Below are 17,395 nucleotides of genomic sequence, written 5' to 3'. Positions count from 1 at the left end.
ATTTACCCCTGCCTAGGAGACACTCTTTTTTAAATTTTTATTTATAAAATGGAAATATTGACAACACCATAGAATGAGAAGGATACAATTCCCACCCCTAGAACTCCATATCCCATACCTTCCCTTGAAAGCTTTCCTATTCTTTATCCTTCTGGGAGTATGGATCATTATGGGGTGCAGAAGGTCTGGCTTTTGTAATTGCTTCTCTGCTGAACATGGACATTTTCAGGTCGATCCATACTCCTAGCCTGAGGAGACACCTAATATATGATGCTGCCTTAATTCTTCCTCTCCCCACACTCTCTAAAATAAAAAATGGAAAAACTGGTGAGATGACTCAGTGGTGGTATCATGAATGTGTGTAACCCTGGGCTCATTCACTGTTGCCTAATGTATGTGTGTGTGTGTGTGTGTGTGTGTGTGTGTGTGTGTGTAAATCTATCTTCAGATCTGCAAATTTAATGAGAAGTTTGCCCACCAGTTATTTACAGATTATGACCAGTCTCCAGATGTAACTTCTTTTGATCTAAATTTTAGCATCCTAATTTTAAGAAATAGGACTGCTCAGCATACAAGCACAAAAATGAATGTTACCCTCCTTACTAATAGGACCTTGCTTTTTAAATGGGGGATAAATATACATTATTTTAACTTTGTTGGCCATATAAATGTTACCAGAATATTTGTGCTGATGTGTTTCTGCTCCAGAAAACAGGTATTTGACTACCCATAATAATGTAATTTATTGGTTTGTACATTTCTGGGAATGGTAACTCTGTTGAATTATCTGAGAGCCTTGTGAGGGGGTGTTGTTTACTGGTGAGTGGGCTGTGTTTTGTATTGGAAATGTTGCAGTACATCATCGGCTATGATCATCTTCACACTGGGGGTGGGGTGGGCAGAGGTAGGGAGGGTGTGACGCTGGTATTTGTGTGAACTCGGGTTTGTGATGCTGAGCTTGGTTCATCCGCTTTCTCCTCCTTTCTCCTCCCCCCTCCTTTCTCCTCCCCACTCCTTCCCACCAGCGCCACAGCAACCTCCTTAGAGTCTGAGCGACGGCGCCTAGAGCAGGCACAGAGCCTCCCACCGCCAGCGACCTGGGCCCGGGTAGCAGAGAGAGCAGCGCACTGACAGCGCCTCACAGCCACGGATTCCTAGACCAACATGGCTAAGAACCGCAAAGACAGGAACAGCTGGGGTGAGTAGCATAAGGTGAATCCTGCAACCAGCAGAGGAACTGGCCCTCTTCTCTCAGCTTGAGGGGGCGGGCGGCGACGGGACGGGGGGGCGGGGGGGATATATGGGTTGCTGGATGCCAGAGTCCAGGGCTGGGAGAAAGGTGGTAGCCTAGCTGATCTGGAGGAACCAAGGTCAAGCCATGGGGCGAGAGTTGCAGCTTCCCCAAGGCCAGAGCCTCCAGCTTCTGTACCCCCAACCCCACCCAAAGTCCCACTCCGCTTCTTCTCAGCATTTGGACACCACGCATTGGTACGCCTCCGGGCTTTAGTTGTAGGGTGGCAGGAAGATGCAAGTGGGCTGGGGAGTGTCTTTATCCAGCCGAGGTAGGGGAAGGGTTGGGGATCCCCAATGCCTGCTTCCCCCAGAGCTGCAGTCTTGCAGGGGCGCGGGCTCTGGGAGGGCCTTCGTGCTGGAACAATGAGGCGGAGCTCGCTGGAGGCCCCAGAGCAGCTGTGGCAGACCCGAGCAACCCGGGAAGATGGGAGGCACTGGCTGGAGAGTTCCCTAGCGATGCCATCATTCAGGAGCTGAGTAGGCAATTTGGGAAGAGGCAAGCAAAGTTGTGGTTTCCAGCCTTCTGCCCCACCCCCGACACGATATCCCATTCAGGCCAGCCAGGAGGGTGGCTTTGTTCTTTTGATTTTTACCTTTTGGAGATAACTGGGCTCATGATTCAGCACCAGGCCGAGGGGAGGGGGAAGGAAAAGAGAGGCTCAGTGGGTTCACGCCGTGAGTGGGTGGGCGGTGCTCACGCAGGCGGAGAAGAGCGAGAAGATCGCAGTGATGCGGGAGATGCTGGGCCCCGCCCGCTCTGCTGCTCCAGACTGCTCAGTGCAGCAGTGGGAAGGCATGGCATCTTCTTCCGCCCCAACTCCTGCTTTCTTCCAGTCACGCTGCTCAATTCTCTAACATTTCAGCAACGAAAAGGCATTTTACTCTAAACCAGAGCTGAACTCAAGCCTTTTTGGCTTCATAGGTAGAGCGACATTTTTGTTCACTAGCTTTAACACTGTTATTTGGAAAGTTTACATCTACTTTGTTACTCAGTGATAACTCTTTTTACAGTTGTCCATCTGATTAAGTATTCATCTAAATTTTAATTGTTTATCTCGGTTTACTTTTACCAAAATACACTATCTCATTGCCTGGGTTCTGATACTCAGAAGGCCAATTTCTCTCCCTCCCCCACATCAGACAGAATTTACATTTGAGAGATTATCCAAGATTGTGATTTATGTTGGGGGTTGTATCCATACATCTAAGTAAAATCTATTCCATTTTTTTTTAAATCACCAGATTCCAATTTTAGTAAGTATGGCTGTTGAAATAATATTTTATTTGATTCTTCTAATATGTGGGTAAGCTTTTTCAGTGCTCCTTTTCACGATTTCCTTCATCCTCTAGAAGAGGAATTTCTTTCTTTTTTCTTTTTCTTTTCTTTTCTATTCTATTCTATTCCTTTTTTTTTTTTTTTTTTTTTTTTTTTTTTTTTTTACCAGAGCACTGTTCAGCTCTGGCTTATGGTGGTGTGGGGAATTGAACCTGGGACTTTGGAGCAGCCTCAGACATGAGTCTCTTTGTGTAACCATAATAATATCTATACGTACCCAAGAGGAATTGTTGAAGCTTCACAATAAGATGTGTGTGTGTGTGTGTGTGTGTGTGTGTGTGTGTGTGTATGTTCAGTTTTGGCCTTGATCTTCAAGCTCTGTTGACTCTAAGAGACAGGCATGTGAAAACTTATTCTGAGGATTAATTTTTTTCTCTTTCTTGCAGATTTAGACCATTATTCTTTAGTATTTTCTTTGGATACAGATTTCTTTTTGTTGTTGTTGTTGTAGTTATTGATGTCGTCATTGTTGGATAGACAGAAATGGAGAGGGGAGGAGGAGACAGAGAGGGAGAGAGTAAGATAGACACCTGCAGACCTGCTTCACCACTTGTGAAGCGAGTCCCCTGCAGGGCGGGAGCCGGCAGCTCCAACCAGGACCCTTAGGCCAGTCCTTGCAAGATTTCTTATGTGTTGTGTGTGTGTTTTCTTCTTGTGATTCTAAACTGGGATTTGCATTAAAAAATCACATTGGAAACATATTAGTGATGCAAATTCCACATCTTCCAGCCAGAGCTTTCCTTTTCCTTTTTTTTTTCTTTTCTTTTCTTTTTCTTTTCTTTTCTTTTCTTTTCTTTTCCTTTCTCTTCCTTTTTTTTCCCCTAGGGTTATCACTGGGGCTCAGTACCAGAACTACGAATCCACTGATCCAGGCAACCATTTTTTCCTTTCTTTTTGGATAGGACAGAGAGAGAAATTGATATGGGAGGGGATAGACACTTGCAGACCTGCTTCACCACTTGTGAAGCAACCCCCCTGCAGGTGGGGAGCTGGCCAGGATCCTTGCAAGGTCCTTGTTCTTCCTAGTATGAGTGCTTAACCCAGTGCACTACCTTCCTCCCCTTTTGCCGCCCCCCTCAGAGCCAGAGCTTTTGAATCAATAGGTCTGAAAAGGAATGTAGGAGTCTGCCTTTTTTCTTTATTCCCTTTTGTCGTCCTTGTTGTTTTATTGTTGTAGTTATTATTGTTGTCGTTGTTGGATAGGACAGAGAGAAATGAAGAGAGATGATGAAGACAGAGGTGGAGAGAAAGACAGACACTTGCAGACCTGCTTCACTGCCTGTGAAGTGTGATAGTGTGTGTCTTCATTTTCATTGGTTTCTCTAAACATTTTAATTTCTTCCTTAATTTCTTTTTTAAATTTTTTTATTATTGTTGTAATTATTGTTGTTATTGATGTTGTTGTTTTTGAATAGGACAGAGAGAAATGGAGAGAGGAGGGTAAGACAAAGGGGGGAGAGAAAGACAGACACCTACAGACCTGCTTCACCTACTGTGAAGTGACTCCCCTGCAGGTGGGGAGCCGGGGGCTCAAACCCAGGTCCTTAGTCGGTCCATGCGCTTAACCCACTGTGCTACTGCCCAACTACCTATTTCTTCCTTAATTTCCTCTGACCCGGAAGTTGTTAAGTAGTGTACTGTTGAGCTTCCATATTTTGGGACTTTTACTAATTTTATGTTGTTATTACCCTAATTCTACTGTGGTTTGAGAAGATGCTTGGGATGATTTCAATGCTCTTGAAATTGTTGACACTGTCTTTGTGGCATGACATATGATCTATGTTTGAGAATGTCCCATGTGGATGCAAAAAGTGTGTATTCTAGTTTCTTCGAGTGAAGGACTCTAAAAATATCCAGAAGATCTTGTCTATCTCTTCATTTAGTTCTATTCTTTCTTATTGATTCTCTGCCAAGATGATCTGTCTAAATGAGAGAGTGGTGTTGAAGTTTCCTATTATTACTGTATTGCTATTGATGTATTTTTGTAGCTTTTCAGTAGATGTTCGATGTATTTAGATGGCCCCTCATTGGGTACATAAATGTTAATAATTGTTAAGTCCTCTTGGTTGAATGATTTCTGAGCCTATATTTACTACTTTAGTTATTTTAAAGTCTATTGTGTCAGATATGAGAATAGCTGTTTCTGTTCCCTTTTTTGTGGTCCATTAACTTGTATGATGGTTTTCCATCCTTTAACTTTCAGTCTGTGTTTGTCTTGTTGAGTTAGGTGGGATTCCTGCAGACAGCATATGGTTGGGTCATACTTTCTGATCCATCCTCCTACTCTGTGCTTTTTAATGGGTGAATTTAGGCCATTGACATTTATTGATACTATGGATTTAAATTATTTTAATGCCATTATTCTAAACATTTAGAGTGTTGATTATTTATTTATTAGGGGGAGGGGAGACAATCAGAATACTATTCACTATAGCATATAATAATGTTGGGAACTCACATGAAACCTCTGGAAATTCATGCATGCAAATTTGTTCTCTAATAGGCTAAGTTATGTCCCCAGCCCTGAGCTTTTTTTTCTCCCCTAGAGGTTCCAGGGAATAAAATCAGAGCATCCACAATGCCACCACTGAGTGCTCTCCCTGGGATGATTTTTTAATTTTTTACTTTAGAGAGGGAAAGATGGGAGTGGGGGTGGGGTGTATACACTGCACCACTCCAGTATTTATGGAATGACTCATGTGTATCCATAATGTTTCCATGTAATGCTGTGACTCAAACACAGAGCCCAGCATGTGGTAAAGCACAGACTTTACTGGGTGAGCAGTCTTCTGGACCAAAGTAAACCTCTTCATGCTCACCAATCCTTTTTTTCCCCCTCAGTGACTGTTTAATGTGATGGTAATATATCAATATATATATATATATATTAAATTTATGTTTATAAGAGAGAGAGATCGATCAGAACACTACTCAGCTCCAGCTATTGGTTCTGGGGTCTGAGCCTGAGGCCTCTGGGGTTCAAATATGCAAATTGGTGCTCATGCTGAGATATCTCAACACTACTTTTTCTGATTTAGTTTGTGAGCCTACTAAACAGAAATAATTGGAGTATCAAATAACCAACTGAAAGATGATTAGAGGAACAGATTATTGTAATTAAAAAATAAAAGGACTTCATGGGAGCCTGGCTTGGTGCAGGTCTAAGACAATCAAGGTTTGGGGCTGGGTGGTGGTGCACCTGGTTGAGCATATGTTACAATGTACATGGACCTGGGTTCAAGCCCCCTGTCTGCATCTTCAGGGGAAAGCTTTACAAGTGGTGAAGCAGTGCTGCAGGTGTCTCTCTGTCTCTCTGTCCTTCTCCATCTCCTCACTTCCTCTCCATTTCTAGCTGTCTTTATCCAATAAATAAGTAAAGATATTTAAAACAAAACAAACAAACAAAAATAAGTTTTATTACATGGTGGTACAGCAGTACTGAACGGTATATTTTACATACAAGATAGGCAATTATCAGCAGAAGTAAGAGTAGGCCAAGCCTGTGAATCCATAAGTTACCAAAGTTCAGCTCCACGTGTTGTCTCCTGGGGGAGGCAGCACAGTGGGTCCTGGGAAACCCAGCTGGACTGAGCACAAGGGGTGAGGGGCAGGCCCAGGCTTCCCTGGCTTCCTGAAAGTTAACTCACTTGGTTTATGTTTCTTGGGGTGAATGACTCTGAAAATATCCAATAGTTTTAGTTTATCTGTCTCTTAATTTAGTTCCCTCTTTTCTTTTTCTTTTTCCTTTTTACTTTTGCCTCCATGGTTATCGCGGGCTCGGTGCCACCATTTTTGCCATTTTGTTGCCCTTGTTCTTACCCTTGTTGTTGTTATTGTTGCCATTGCTGTTGTTGTTGTTGAATAGGACAGAGAGAAATAGAGAGGCAAAGATAGACATCTGCAGACCTGCTTCACCGCTTGTGAAGCGAACCCCCCTGAAGGTGGGGCACCAGGGGTAGAATCAGGATCTTTATGCCAGTCCTTGTGCTTCATGCCATGTGTGCTACTGCCCAACCCCCACTCATTTCTTTACTGATTTTCTGCCTAGATGTTCTCTCAAGTTGAGAGAATGGGGTACTGAAATCCCCTACTATTACTGTGTTGCTGTTAATTTATTGCTGTAGCCCTTTCAGTAGATGTTTGATGTATTTAGATGGCCTCTCATTGGGTGATGTTAATAATCGTTAAAACCTCTTGATTGACTGATCCTTTGAGCATTAAGTAATGTTCATCCCATCCTTTAAAATTTTTATTTATTTTAAGGTCTGTCTTGTCAGATATGAGAATAGCTGTTCCTGCCCCTTTTTGTGCTCCATTAGATTGTATGACAGTTTTCCATCCTGTCACTTTGAGTCTGTGTTTGTCTTGTTGAGTTAGGTAGGATTCCTGCAGACAGCATATTGTTGGGTTGTGTTTTCTGATCTATCTTCCTACTCTGTGCCTTTTAATAGGTGAATTCAGGACATTGATATTTATTGATATTATAGTTTGAAGCTATTTTAATGCCATTATTGTAGATGTTTAGAGTGTTCTGATATATGATGTTTATGGTGATGTGATTGGGTTTTTGTTTTGTTTTGTTTTGTTTTATCAGAACACTGCTCAGATCTGGCTTATGGTGTGTGAGGGATTAAATTTGGGACTTTGGAGCCTTAGGCATGAGAGTCTCTTTGCATAACCATTATGCTATCTACCCCCCCCATGATATGATTATTTATAAGAGGCCTTTCAGAACTTCTTTCAGGGAAGGCTTGGTGATAATTGATTCCTTCAGCTGTTGATGTCTGAGAAGGTTTTTTTAAAAATAAATTTTTAAATTAAATTAAATTAAATTTTTTTGTCTCCAGGGTTACCATTGGGGCTAAGTGCCTACACTACAAATCCACTGCTCCTGGAGGCTTTTTCCCTTTTGTTGTCCTTTTTGTTTATTGTTGTTGTTATTGTTGTTGTTATTGTTATTGCTGTCATTATTGTTGGATAGGACAGAGAGAAATTGAGAAAGGAGGGAAGACAGAAAGGGGGAGAGAAAGATAGACACCTATAGACCTGCTTTACTGCCTGTGAAGCGACTACTGTAGGTGGGGAGCTGGGTGCTTGAACTGGGATCCTTAGCTGGTCCTTGCACTTTGCTCCACGTGCACTTAACCCGCTGTGCTACGGCCCGACTCCCTTGTTTTTAAATTTTATCTCAGTCCCTGAGGTGATGTACAGTGGCTATTAAACCCTTTTTCTTCTTTATTTTCCCTGAAGGCTACGGGATTCTGAGGCCTTTTAAACTAAGTATATGTTTATCTTAATCATTCACTCATAACCAAGAGATAAAACAGGGTGGGAGATAGATAGCACAGTGGTTACGCAAAACAATTCCCATGCCCCAAGGATCCAGAGTCCTAGGCCTAATCCCCACCTCACCCTCAGCTTGAGCCAAAATGAGCTTCAATCTGTGGCCCTATGTTTCATGTCAGGCATTAAGCCAGCTCCCCCTGCTCCACCCTGCATTGCTGATACTATGTCCTATTTACATAATCATTGTTTTGCCTGAAAGATCCCCACCGATTCCATTCCTTTGATCTATCTTCTTCGAGACCTGCCCTGCCTGCAGGGTAATATTAATCCCACCAGTTAAAATCATTGCAACAGTTGCTAAGGAAGTTTATACCTTCCCAGCCCATTTTTGCCTTTCTCCACCCCCTTTCCTAGCCATTTCTGTTTCTGACTTGCCACTTCCAGTTCTATCCTATAAAAGCATTGTCTCTGATCAATAAAGGCTGCATTATCTAGCACCACGTGTTTGGTTCCTGAGTCATCTATCTCCCACGTCGCTGAGTAGCAGCCCAGGCTGGCTCCAGTCAAGTTCCCTCCAACCCAGAGAGTACGCACCCAGGAAGAAGCACCCCCACGCTAGCCTGGCAGTTACTGAATAAATCCTCATTTTTGAGGGAATTATTTACCCTTTTTCCTTTTATCACAAGAAAAGATGTGAAAAGGCTCCTACTATATAGCCACACCTCCTGACCACTAGGAGTATAGATTTTCTCCTGAGTCACCTGGCCAGCTCTCTGCCCTCTGATGTCCTTTCTGCTGTTCAAACCCCTGAGGAGCAACAACAGTGGAGACCGACAGTTGTAAATTGGTGAGACTTAAGTTCTCCTCCCTGCAGCAGTATTTTTATTGATAAAACTCAGACTGGAGGTGGTGTTACAACTGACAGCCGCTCCTGAGTAGGTATGGACTTTTAGTGCTAGGAATCCCTCCTTAAGTCTCTCTGTCTATGGTGTTTGCAGGCTCCTGTGACTTGGTGGGTTCCTGGAGTGATCCCAGTCTTATCTTGTTGCATTCTCTTTGCTATTTCTAGTTGAGCCAGGAGAGCAAAATTCTGCTGCTGCTACTCTTTCTCACTAGGTTTATGTAAGTCCATCAACCTGATGTTAGCCATATACTAATTATATTTTCATGGTCAGATGTTGGGCATTATACCAGCTCTCCCCGGCTCCATGCTGCATTGCTTGATGCTGTGGTCTACTTACATAATCATTGTTTTGCCTGAGACCCTCCCTGCCTGCAGGGTATTGTTTAATCCCACTGGTTAGAACCTTCACAACAGCTGCTATGGAAGCTTTCTACCTTCGTACTCTTTTCTCCACCCTCTCTCCTAGCCATTTCCTGTTCCGATTTGCTACTTCTGGTTTCTAAGATATAAAGGCATTGTCTCTGATCAATAAAGGCATTGCATTGTGTTCCAGTTCCACCACGAGTCCTGGTCTCTCTCCTGCATCGCTGAGTAAGCAGCAGCCCAGGTTGGCTCCAATCGAGTTCTCTCCAACCCAGAGAGCATGTGCCCAGGAAGAAACGCCTGCAACGCTAGCCTGCAATGTCAGCCTCAATCTGTTTGCTAATCAAGTCCCAAAGTCCTATTCATGGGCTGTGTCACAACACCAGACGATTCCTTAGAAACCAAATATTTATAAAATTAACTTTTTTTCAGTGACAACAAATGCATGTATAGTTGTTTGTTTTCTTTAGTAGAAATAAGACACCCATCTGATTTTTTTCTTAAAATATGTGAACATATTTTCTTAGAAGAAGGTTTTTTTTTTTTGGTATTTTTCTGTAGCATGATTTCTTATAGTTCCATGTTTATCATAGTCTGTGACATAATTTACTTACAGTTTTCTACAATTTTCTATTAGATTGTTTTCAGTCTGTTGCCATAAAAGTGCTATGATGAAACTATCTAGATTAAATATATGCATATTTAAATTGCTTCTGGTATTTTGAATACATATGTGTATATTAGCAGATGAATTTCTTGAAATAGTATTACTGTGTCAGGAAGTGTGTGCATTTGTTATTTTTATACTTATTTGTAATTAAACCACCTGCCATGCTTAAGAGAGTAAGGAGGCACATCCCAAGCAATGAAAGGATTTACCAAATCTCTGATTTCTACAAAATTGGTATTAAAAAATGTGTCGGGAGTCCGGCCGCAGCGCAGCGGGTTAAGCGCATGTGGCGCAAAGCGCAAGGACTGGAGTAAGGATCCCAGTTCGAGCCCCTGGCTCCCCACCTGCAGGGGAGTTGCTCCACAGGCGGTGAAGCAGGTCTGCAGTGTCTATCTTTCTCTCCCCCTCTCTGTCTTCCCCTCCTTTCTCCATTTCTCTCTGTCCTATCTAACAACGACGACATCAATAACAACAATAATAACTACAACAACAATAAGACAACAAGGGCAACAAAAAGGGAAAATAAATAAATAAAAAAATATGTCAACATATTTCAGTTTTCATTTGCATGAGAATTAGTAACTTGCCATATATGTGGAACCACATGCTATTGATTTAATTTTTTTAGTCTCTTATTTGTATCCTGTGTTCACATTTCTTTTTTTTTTTTTTGCCTCCAGGGCTATCCCTGGGTCTCAGTGCCAGCACTACGAATCCACTGTGCCTGGAGGCCATTCTTCCCATTTTGTTGCCCTTGTTGTTGCGCTTGTTGTAGTTGTTATTGTTGTCATAGCTATTGTTGTTGTTGGATAGGACGGAGAGAAATCCAGAGAGGAGGGGAAAACAGAGAGGAGGAGAGAAAGATAGACACCTGCAGACCTGCTTCACCACCTGTGAAGTGACTCCCCTGCAGGTGGGGAACCACGGGCTTGAACCGGAATCCTTATGCTAGTCCTTGTGCTTTGTGCCATATGCTCTTAACCTGCTGAGCTACCTCTTGACTCCCTACATTTCCTTTTTGAAAAATATTTATTTATTCCTTTTTGTTGCCCTTGTTGTTTTATTGTTGTAGTTATTGATGTCATCGTTGTTGGGTAGGACAGAGAGAAATCGAGAGAGGAGGGGAAGACAGAGATGGGGAGAGAAAGACCCGCTGCGTTAACCACCCGACTCCTCACACTTTCTATTTCACATTTACATTTGTGATTTATTTAAAATCAATTTTATGTATTGTAGAGGTGAGAATAAATTATATAAATACTTATTATATAAATACCCAGTTGATTTGGCATCAATGAAAAGATCATCCATTACTTATTTATTGCAATAGTACTTTAGTTTAAGTCAGGTTGTTATGTATGTGTGTGTGTTTCTGAAACTGCTAGTTTTTGTTTGTTTTTGGTCTATCTATTCTTGTGACTATCATTTTGTCTTAATTGCTACAGATTTTAAATATCTATTGGTATCTGCTAGTAGTCCTACCAAATTTGATTATCTGAATTATTATTATTATTATTATTTACCACAGCATTACTCAGTTCTGTTGTATAGTGGTATGGGGGATTGAACCTGAGACATTGGAGCCTTATGCATGAGAGCCTCTTTGCATAATCATTATAGTATCTACTCCCACCCCCAATTTGATTATCTGTAATTTCCATTTCTACATATACAATAATTTTATTTACATATTTAACATTGATCTACAACATAAGATTTTAGGAGTATAGTTTCAGCTGTAGATATAATTCTTAGAAAGCAAAAATCTAGGATTTTATACATGAGACAGGTGTATTAGAGAGAGCTGAACTAGGTGCATTAGAGGGTGACTCTAGGGTCTTTTAAGTATTTTTCTTATTCCTTTCTCTTCTTTCTTTACTCCCTTCATGTGTCAAGTATTAAACTCATACATGAGAAACATGTTGTCTCACATTGAGCTAGATCCCTATCCTTATACTTCTTCGTATCTATGTTCAACTTTAAAAGTGTTGCATTGACAACCTCACCAATGTGATCCATCTCTCCAGAACCCCTCCCCACTAGGGAAAGATAGAAACAGTGTGGGAGTATGGATTGGCCTGCCAATGCCCATGTCCAATGGAGAAGCAATTACAGAAGCCAGACCTTTCACCTTCTGCACCCCATAATGATCCTGGGTCCATACTCCCAGAGGATAAAAAATAGGAAAGCTTCCAATGCAGGAGGTGGGATATGGAACTCTGGTGGTGAGAATTGTATGGAATTGTACCCCTCTTACCCTACTGTCTTATTGATCATTATTAAATCAATAAAAGAAAAAGAGGAGCCAGGTGGTGGCGCACCTGGTTGATGCATATGTCACAGTAAACAAGGACCCAGGTTCAAGCCCCTGGTCCCCAACTGCAGGGGAAAACTTAATGACTGGTGAAGCAGGGCTGTAGGTGTCTCTCTCTCTCTCTCCCTCCTTACCTCCCCTTCCCTCTCAATTCCTGGCTGTCTCTAGCCAATAAATAAATAAAGATAATAAGAAAATTAAAAAAAAGAGAGAGAGAGAGAGAGAAAGAAAAGTGCATTGACTGGGAGGTTGCACATTGGTTAGAGCACTGGATTTAAAAGAATGAAACTTCAATGGGATCTCTGTCACCACATGTGCCAGAATGCTGCTTTGTTCTCTCTCCCCTTCTGTCTCTCGTGTTGATACATAAATCTATAAAAACAAACATGTCACAATGATTCTTCATGTAAATAAACTTCTTTTTAGGCAATGAATAAAATGTGAGGTAAACATGCCTTATTTCTCTAATCCCAAAATAGAGCCCTTTGCTTTAGTTTGTTTTCACCTAGCAAACAGAAATATCTACTAATTTAGAGCTTTCTTGAAAAATCTGTTTAAAAATCTGTTTCAAAGTTAAAAAGCATTCTGGGGTAAAAAGGAAACATTGACCAAATGATGGGTAAGAGGGGTATAGTTTCACACAGTTCCCATCACCAGAACTCTGTAACCCATCCCCTCCTCTGATACCTTTCCTATTCTTTTTTTTTAAATTTATTTCTTTATTGGGGAATTAATGTTTTACATTCAACAGTAAATACAATAGTTTGTACATGCATAACATTCCCCAGTTTTCCATATAACAATACAACCCCCACTAAGTCCTCTGTCATCCTTCTTGGATCTGTATTCTCCCCACCCACCTACCCCAGAGTCTTTTACGTTGGTGCGATATACCAATTCCATTTCAGGTTCTACTTGTGTTTTCGTTTCTGATCTTGTTTTTCAACTTCTGCCTGAGAGTGAGATCATCCCATATTCATCCTTCTGTTTCTGACTTATTTCACAAAACATGAATTTTTCAAGGTCCATCCAAGATCGGCTGAAAACGGTGAAGTCACCATTTTTTACAGCTGAGTAGTATTCCATTGTGTATATATACCACAAATTGCTCAGCCATTCATCTGTTGTTGGACACCTGGGTTGCTTCCAGGTTTTGGCTATTACAAATTGTGCTGCCAAGAACATATGTGTACACAGATCTTTTTGGATGGATGTGTTGGGTTCCTTAGGCTATATCCCCAGGAGGAGAATTGCAGGGTCATAGGGTAGGCCCATTTCTAGCCTTCTGAGAGTTCTCCAGACTGTTCTCCACAGAGGTTGGACCAATTGACATTCCCACCAGCAGTGTAAGAGGGTTCCTTTGACCCCACACCCTCTCCAGCATTTGCTGCTGTTACCTTTTCTGATGTATGACATTCTCACAGGAGTGAAGTGATATCTCATTGTTGTCTTGATTTGCATTTATCTGACAATCAGAGACTTGGAGCATTTTTTCATGTGTTTCTTGTCCTTTTGGATCTCTTCTGTGCTGAATATTCTGTCCATGTCCTCCCCCCATTTTTGGATGGGGTTATTTGTTGTCTTGTTGTTGAGTCTGGCAAGCTCTTTATATATGTTGGTTTCTAAACTCTTATCTGATGTATGGTATGTAAAGATCTTCTCCCATTCTGTGAGGGGTCTCTTGGTTTGGGTAGTGGTTTCTTTTGCTGTGAAGAAGACTTTTAATTTGATGTAGTCCCATAGGTTTATACTTGCCTTAGTCTTCTTTGTAATTGGATTTGTTTCATTGAAAATGTCTTTAAAATTTATGCAAAAAAGAGTTCTGCCAATACTTTCCTCAAAGTATCTGATAGTTTCTGGTCTAACATCCAAGTCCTTGATCCACTTGGAATTTACTTTTGTATTTGGTGAAATACAGTGATTCAGTTTCATTCTTCTGCATGTTTCAATCCATTGTTTCTAACACCATTTGTTGAACAGACTCTGCTTTCCCCATTTAATAGTCTGGGCCCCTTTGTCAAAGATTAGATGTCCATAGGTGTGGGGCCTCATTTCTGGGCTCTCAAGTCTATTCCACTGTTCAGTGTGTCTATTCATGTTCCAGTACCTAGCAGTTTTGATGACAATGGCCCTATAATACAGTTTGAAATCTGGGAGTGTGATGCCTCCAGTTCTGTTCTTTTTTCTCAAGATTGTTTAGGCAATTCTAGGTCTTTTCTGGTTCCAGATAAACATTTGTAGCATTTTTTCTATTCTCCTAAAAAATGTGCTTGGGATCTTGATGGGGATAGCATTAAATTTGTAGATGGCTCTGGGTAATATATTCATTTTCATGATGTTAATTCTTCCAACCCATGAACATGGAATATCTTTCCACTTCTTTGTGTCTTTTTCAATTTCCTTGAGTAGTGACTCATAATTTTCAGTATACAAGTCTTTCACTTCTTTGGTTAGGTTTACTCCTAGATATTTTATTGTTTTTGTTGCTATAGTAAAGGGAATTGATTTCTGGATTTCAATTTCTTCTAACTTAGTGTTTGCATAGAGGAATGCCACTGACTTTTGAATGTTAATTTTATAGCCTGACACCTTACTGTATTGCCTGATGATTTCCAAAAGCTTCTTGCTGGATTCCTTAGGTTTTTCCATGTATACTATCATGTCATCTGCAAATAAGGACAGTTTGACTTCTTCTCTTCCAATCTGTATGCCTTTAATTCCTTGCTCCTGACTGATTGCTATGGCAAGAACTTCCAACACTATGTTGAATAGTAATGGTGATAGTGGGCAGCCCTGTCTAGTACCTGATCTGAGGGGAAATGCTTCCAGTTTTTCACCATTGAGTATGATGTTGGCTGTAGGTTTGCTATATATAGACTCCACTCTCTTGAGGAATTTTCCATCTATTCCCATTTTTTGTAGTGTTTTGATCATAAAGGGATGTTGTATTTTGTCAAAGGCTTTCTCTGCATTGATATGACCATGTGGTTTTTGCTCTTGCTGTTGTTGATGTGGTGGATCACATTGATTTATTTACATATATTAAACCAACCTTGCATGCCTGGGATAAACCCCACTTGGTCATGATGATCTTTTTGATATACTGCTGTATCTGGTTGGCTAAAATTTTGTTCAATATTTTAGCATCTATGTTCATCAGAGATATTGGTCTGTATTTTTCTTTTTTGGTTGTGTTCCTGTCTGCTTTTGGTATCAGAGTGATGTTAGTTTCATAGAAGCTGGCAGGGAGTATTCCAGTGTCTTCAATTTTCTGGAAGACTTTGAAAAGTAGAGGTATTAGTTCTTCTTTGAAGGTTTTGTAGAATTCATTTGTAAAACCATCTGGTCCAGGACTTTTATTTTTGGGGAGATTTTTGATAACTGTTTCAATTTCATTAGCTGTGATGGGCCTGTTCATGTTATCCACTTCCTCTTTACTTAGTTTTGGAAGTTGGTAGGTATCTAGGAAATTGTCCATTTCTTCCAGGTTCTCTAGCTTGGTGGCATAGAGTTGTTCATAGAAGCCTCGCATGATATGTTGTATTTCTGTGGTGTCTGTTATGATATCTCCTCTTTCATTTACTATCCGATTTATTTGGGTCTTCTCCCTTTTTTGTTTTGTGAGTCTGGCTAAAGGTTTGTCGATTTTGTTCACTCTTTCGAAGAACCAACATTTACTTTCGTTGATCTTTTCTATGGTTTTCTTATTTTCACTGTTATTGATTTCTGCCCTAACTTTAGTGATTTCTGTCCTTCTGGTTGCTTTATGGTTCCTTTGTTCGTCTTCTTCTAGGTCTTTAAGATGTGCAATCAGGCTGTTTATTTGTGCTTTTTCTTGTTTCCTATTGTGTGCTTGTATAGCTATGAACTTCCCTCTTAGAACTGCTTTAGCTGTGTCCCAAATATTTTGATAGCTTGTGTCTTCATTTTCATTGAAGTCTCAAAACATTTTGATTTCTTCCTTTATTTCCTCTTTGACCCAGAAGTTGTTAAGAAGTGTACTGTAGGGGGGGTCAGGCGGTGGCGCAGTGGGTTAAGCGCACATGTTGCAAAGCGCAGGGACCGGCGTAAGGATCCCAGTTCGAGCCCCCGGCTCCCTACCTGCAGGGGAGTCGCTTCACAGGTGGTGAAGCAGGTCTGCAGGTGTCTATCTTTCTCTCCCCTCTCTCTTTCTTCCCCTCCTCTCTCCATTTCTCTCTGTCCTATCCAACAACAAAGCAACATCAACGATGGCAATAATAACTGCAATGAGGCTGCAACAACTAGGGCAACAAAAAGGGGGGAAAATGGCCTCCAGGAGCGGTGGATTCATGGTGCAGGCACCAAGCCCAGCAATAACCCTGGAGGGAAAAAAAAAGTGTACTGCTGAGCTTGAACATTTTGGGATTGTTACTAATATTTTGTTGATTGTCAAGTGTTAAATTCCACGGTGGTCTGAGAAGATGCTTGGGATGATTTCAATGCTCTTGAATTGGCTCATTCTGTCTTTGTGGCCTAACATATGGTCTATCCTTGAGAATGACCCATGTGGATTTGAGTAAATTGTGTATTCCAGTTTCTTGGGATGAATGACTCTGAAAATGTCCAATAGTTCTACTTTATCTATGTCTTCATTTAGCTCCCTTATGTCTTTATTGATTTTCTGCCTGAATGATCTGTCAATTTGAGAGAATGGGGTGTTGAAGTCCCCTACTATGATTGTGTTAATATATTGTTGTAGCTCTTTCAGTAGAAGTTTGATGTATTTAGATCCTTTCTCATTGGGTGCATAGATGTTAATAATTGTTAAGTCCTCTTGATTGACTGATCCTCTGAGCATTAAGTAGTGTCCATTCCTATCTTTTTTAATCTTATCTATTTTAAAGTCTATCGTGTCAGATATGAGAATAGCTGTTCCAGCCCTTTTTTGTGGGCCATTGGCATGTATGATAGTTTTCCACCCTTACACTTTAAATCTGTGTTTGTCTTGTTGAGTTAGGTGGGTTTCCTGTAGATAGCATATTGTTGGGTTGTGTTTTCTGATCCATCTTCCTACTCTGTGTCTTTTAATAGGTGAATTCAGGCCATTGACATTTATTGATATCATAGATTGAAGATATTGTAACGCCATTCTTGTAGAGTTTTAGAGTGTTTTGATATATGTCCTATTTGTGGTGGTCTGATTCTTTATAGGAGACCTTTCAGAACTTCTTTTAGGGCAGGCTTGGTGATGGTTGATTCCTTCAACTG

At 40.9% G+C, this 17,395-nt stretch overlaps 1 protein-coding gene across 3 annotated transcripts in view; it reads left to right on the top strand.

Annotated features, from left to right (window-relative positions):
- The window catches only part of ATL1 (atlastin GTPase 1), an 82,896-nt gene that overhangs the window by 11,398 nt on the left and 54,103 nt on the right, over window positions 1-17,395 (top strand). For 2 of the 3 annotated variants that reach the window (XM_060174997.1, XM_060174996.1), the window contains exon 2: window positions 1,026-1,198. In XM_060174997.1, the coding sequence (XP_060030980.1) occupies window positions 1,165-1,198 (34 nt within the window). In that variant the 5' untranslated portion in view covers window positions 1,026-1,164. Of the gene's footprint in view, window positions 1-1,024; window positions 1,199-17,395 lie in introns of those variants that run through there. The other variant, XM_060174998.1, reaches the window with a different exon arrangement.

The sequence above is a fragment of the Erinaceus europaeus genome, chromosome 16 (assembly GCF_950295315.1).
Source record: "Erinaceus europaeus chromosome 16, mEriEur2.1, whole genome shotgun sequence".
Lineage (NCBI taxonomy): Eukaryota > Metazoa > Chordata > Mammalia > Eulipotyphla > Erinaceidae > Erinaceus > Erinaceus europaeus.
This window is presented reverse-complemented; position numbering and strand designations above follow the sequence as displayed.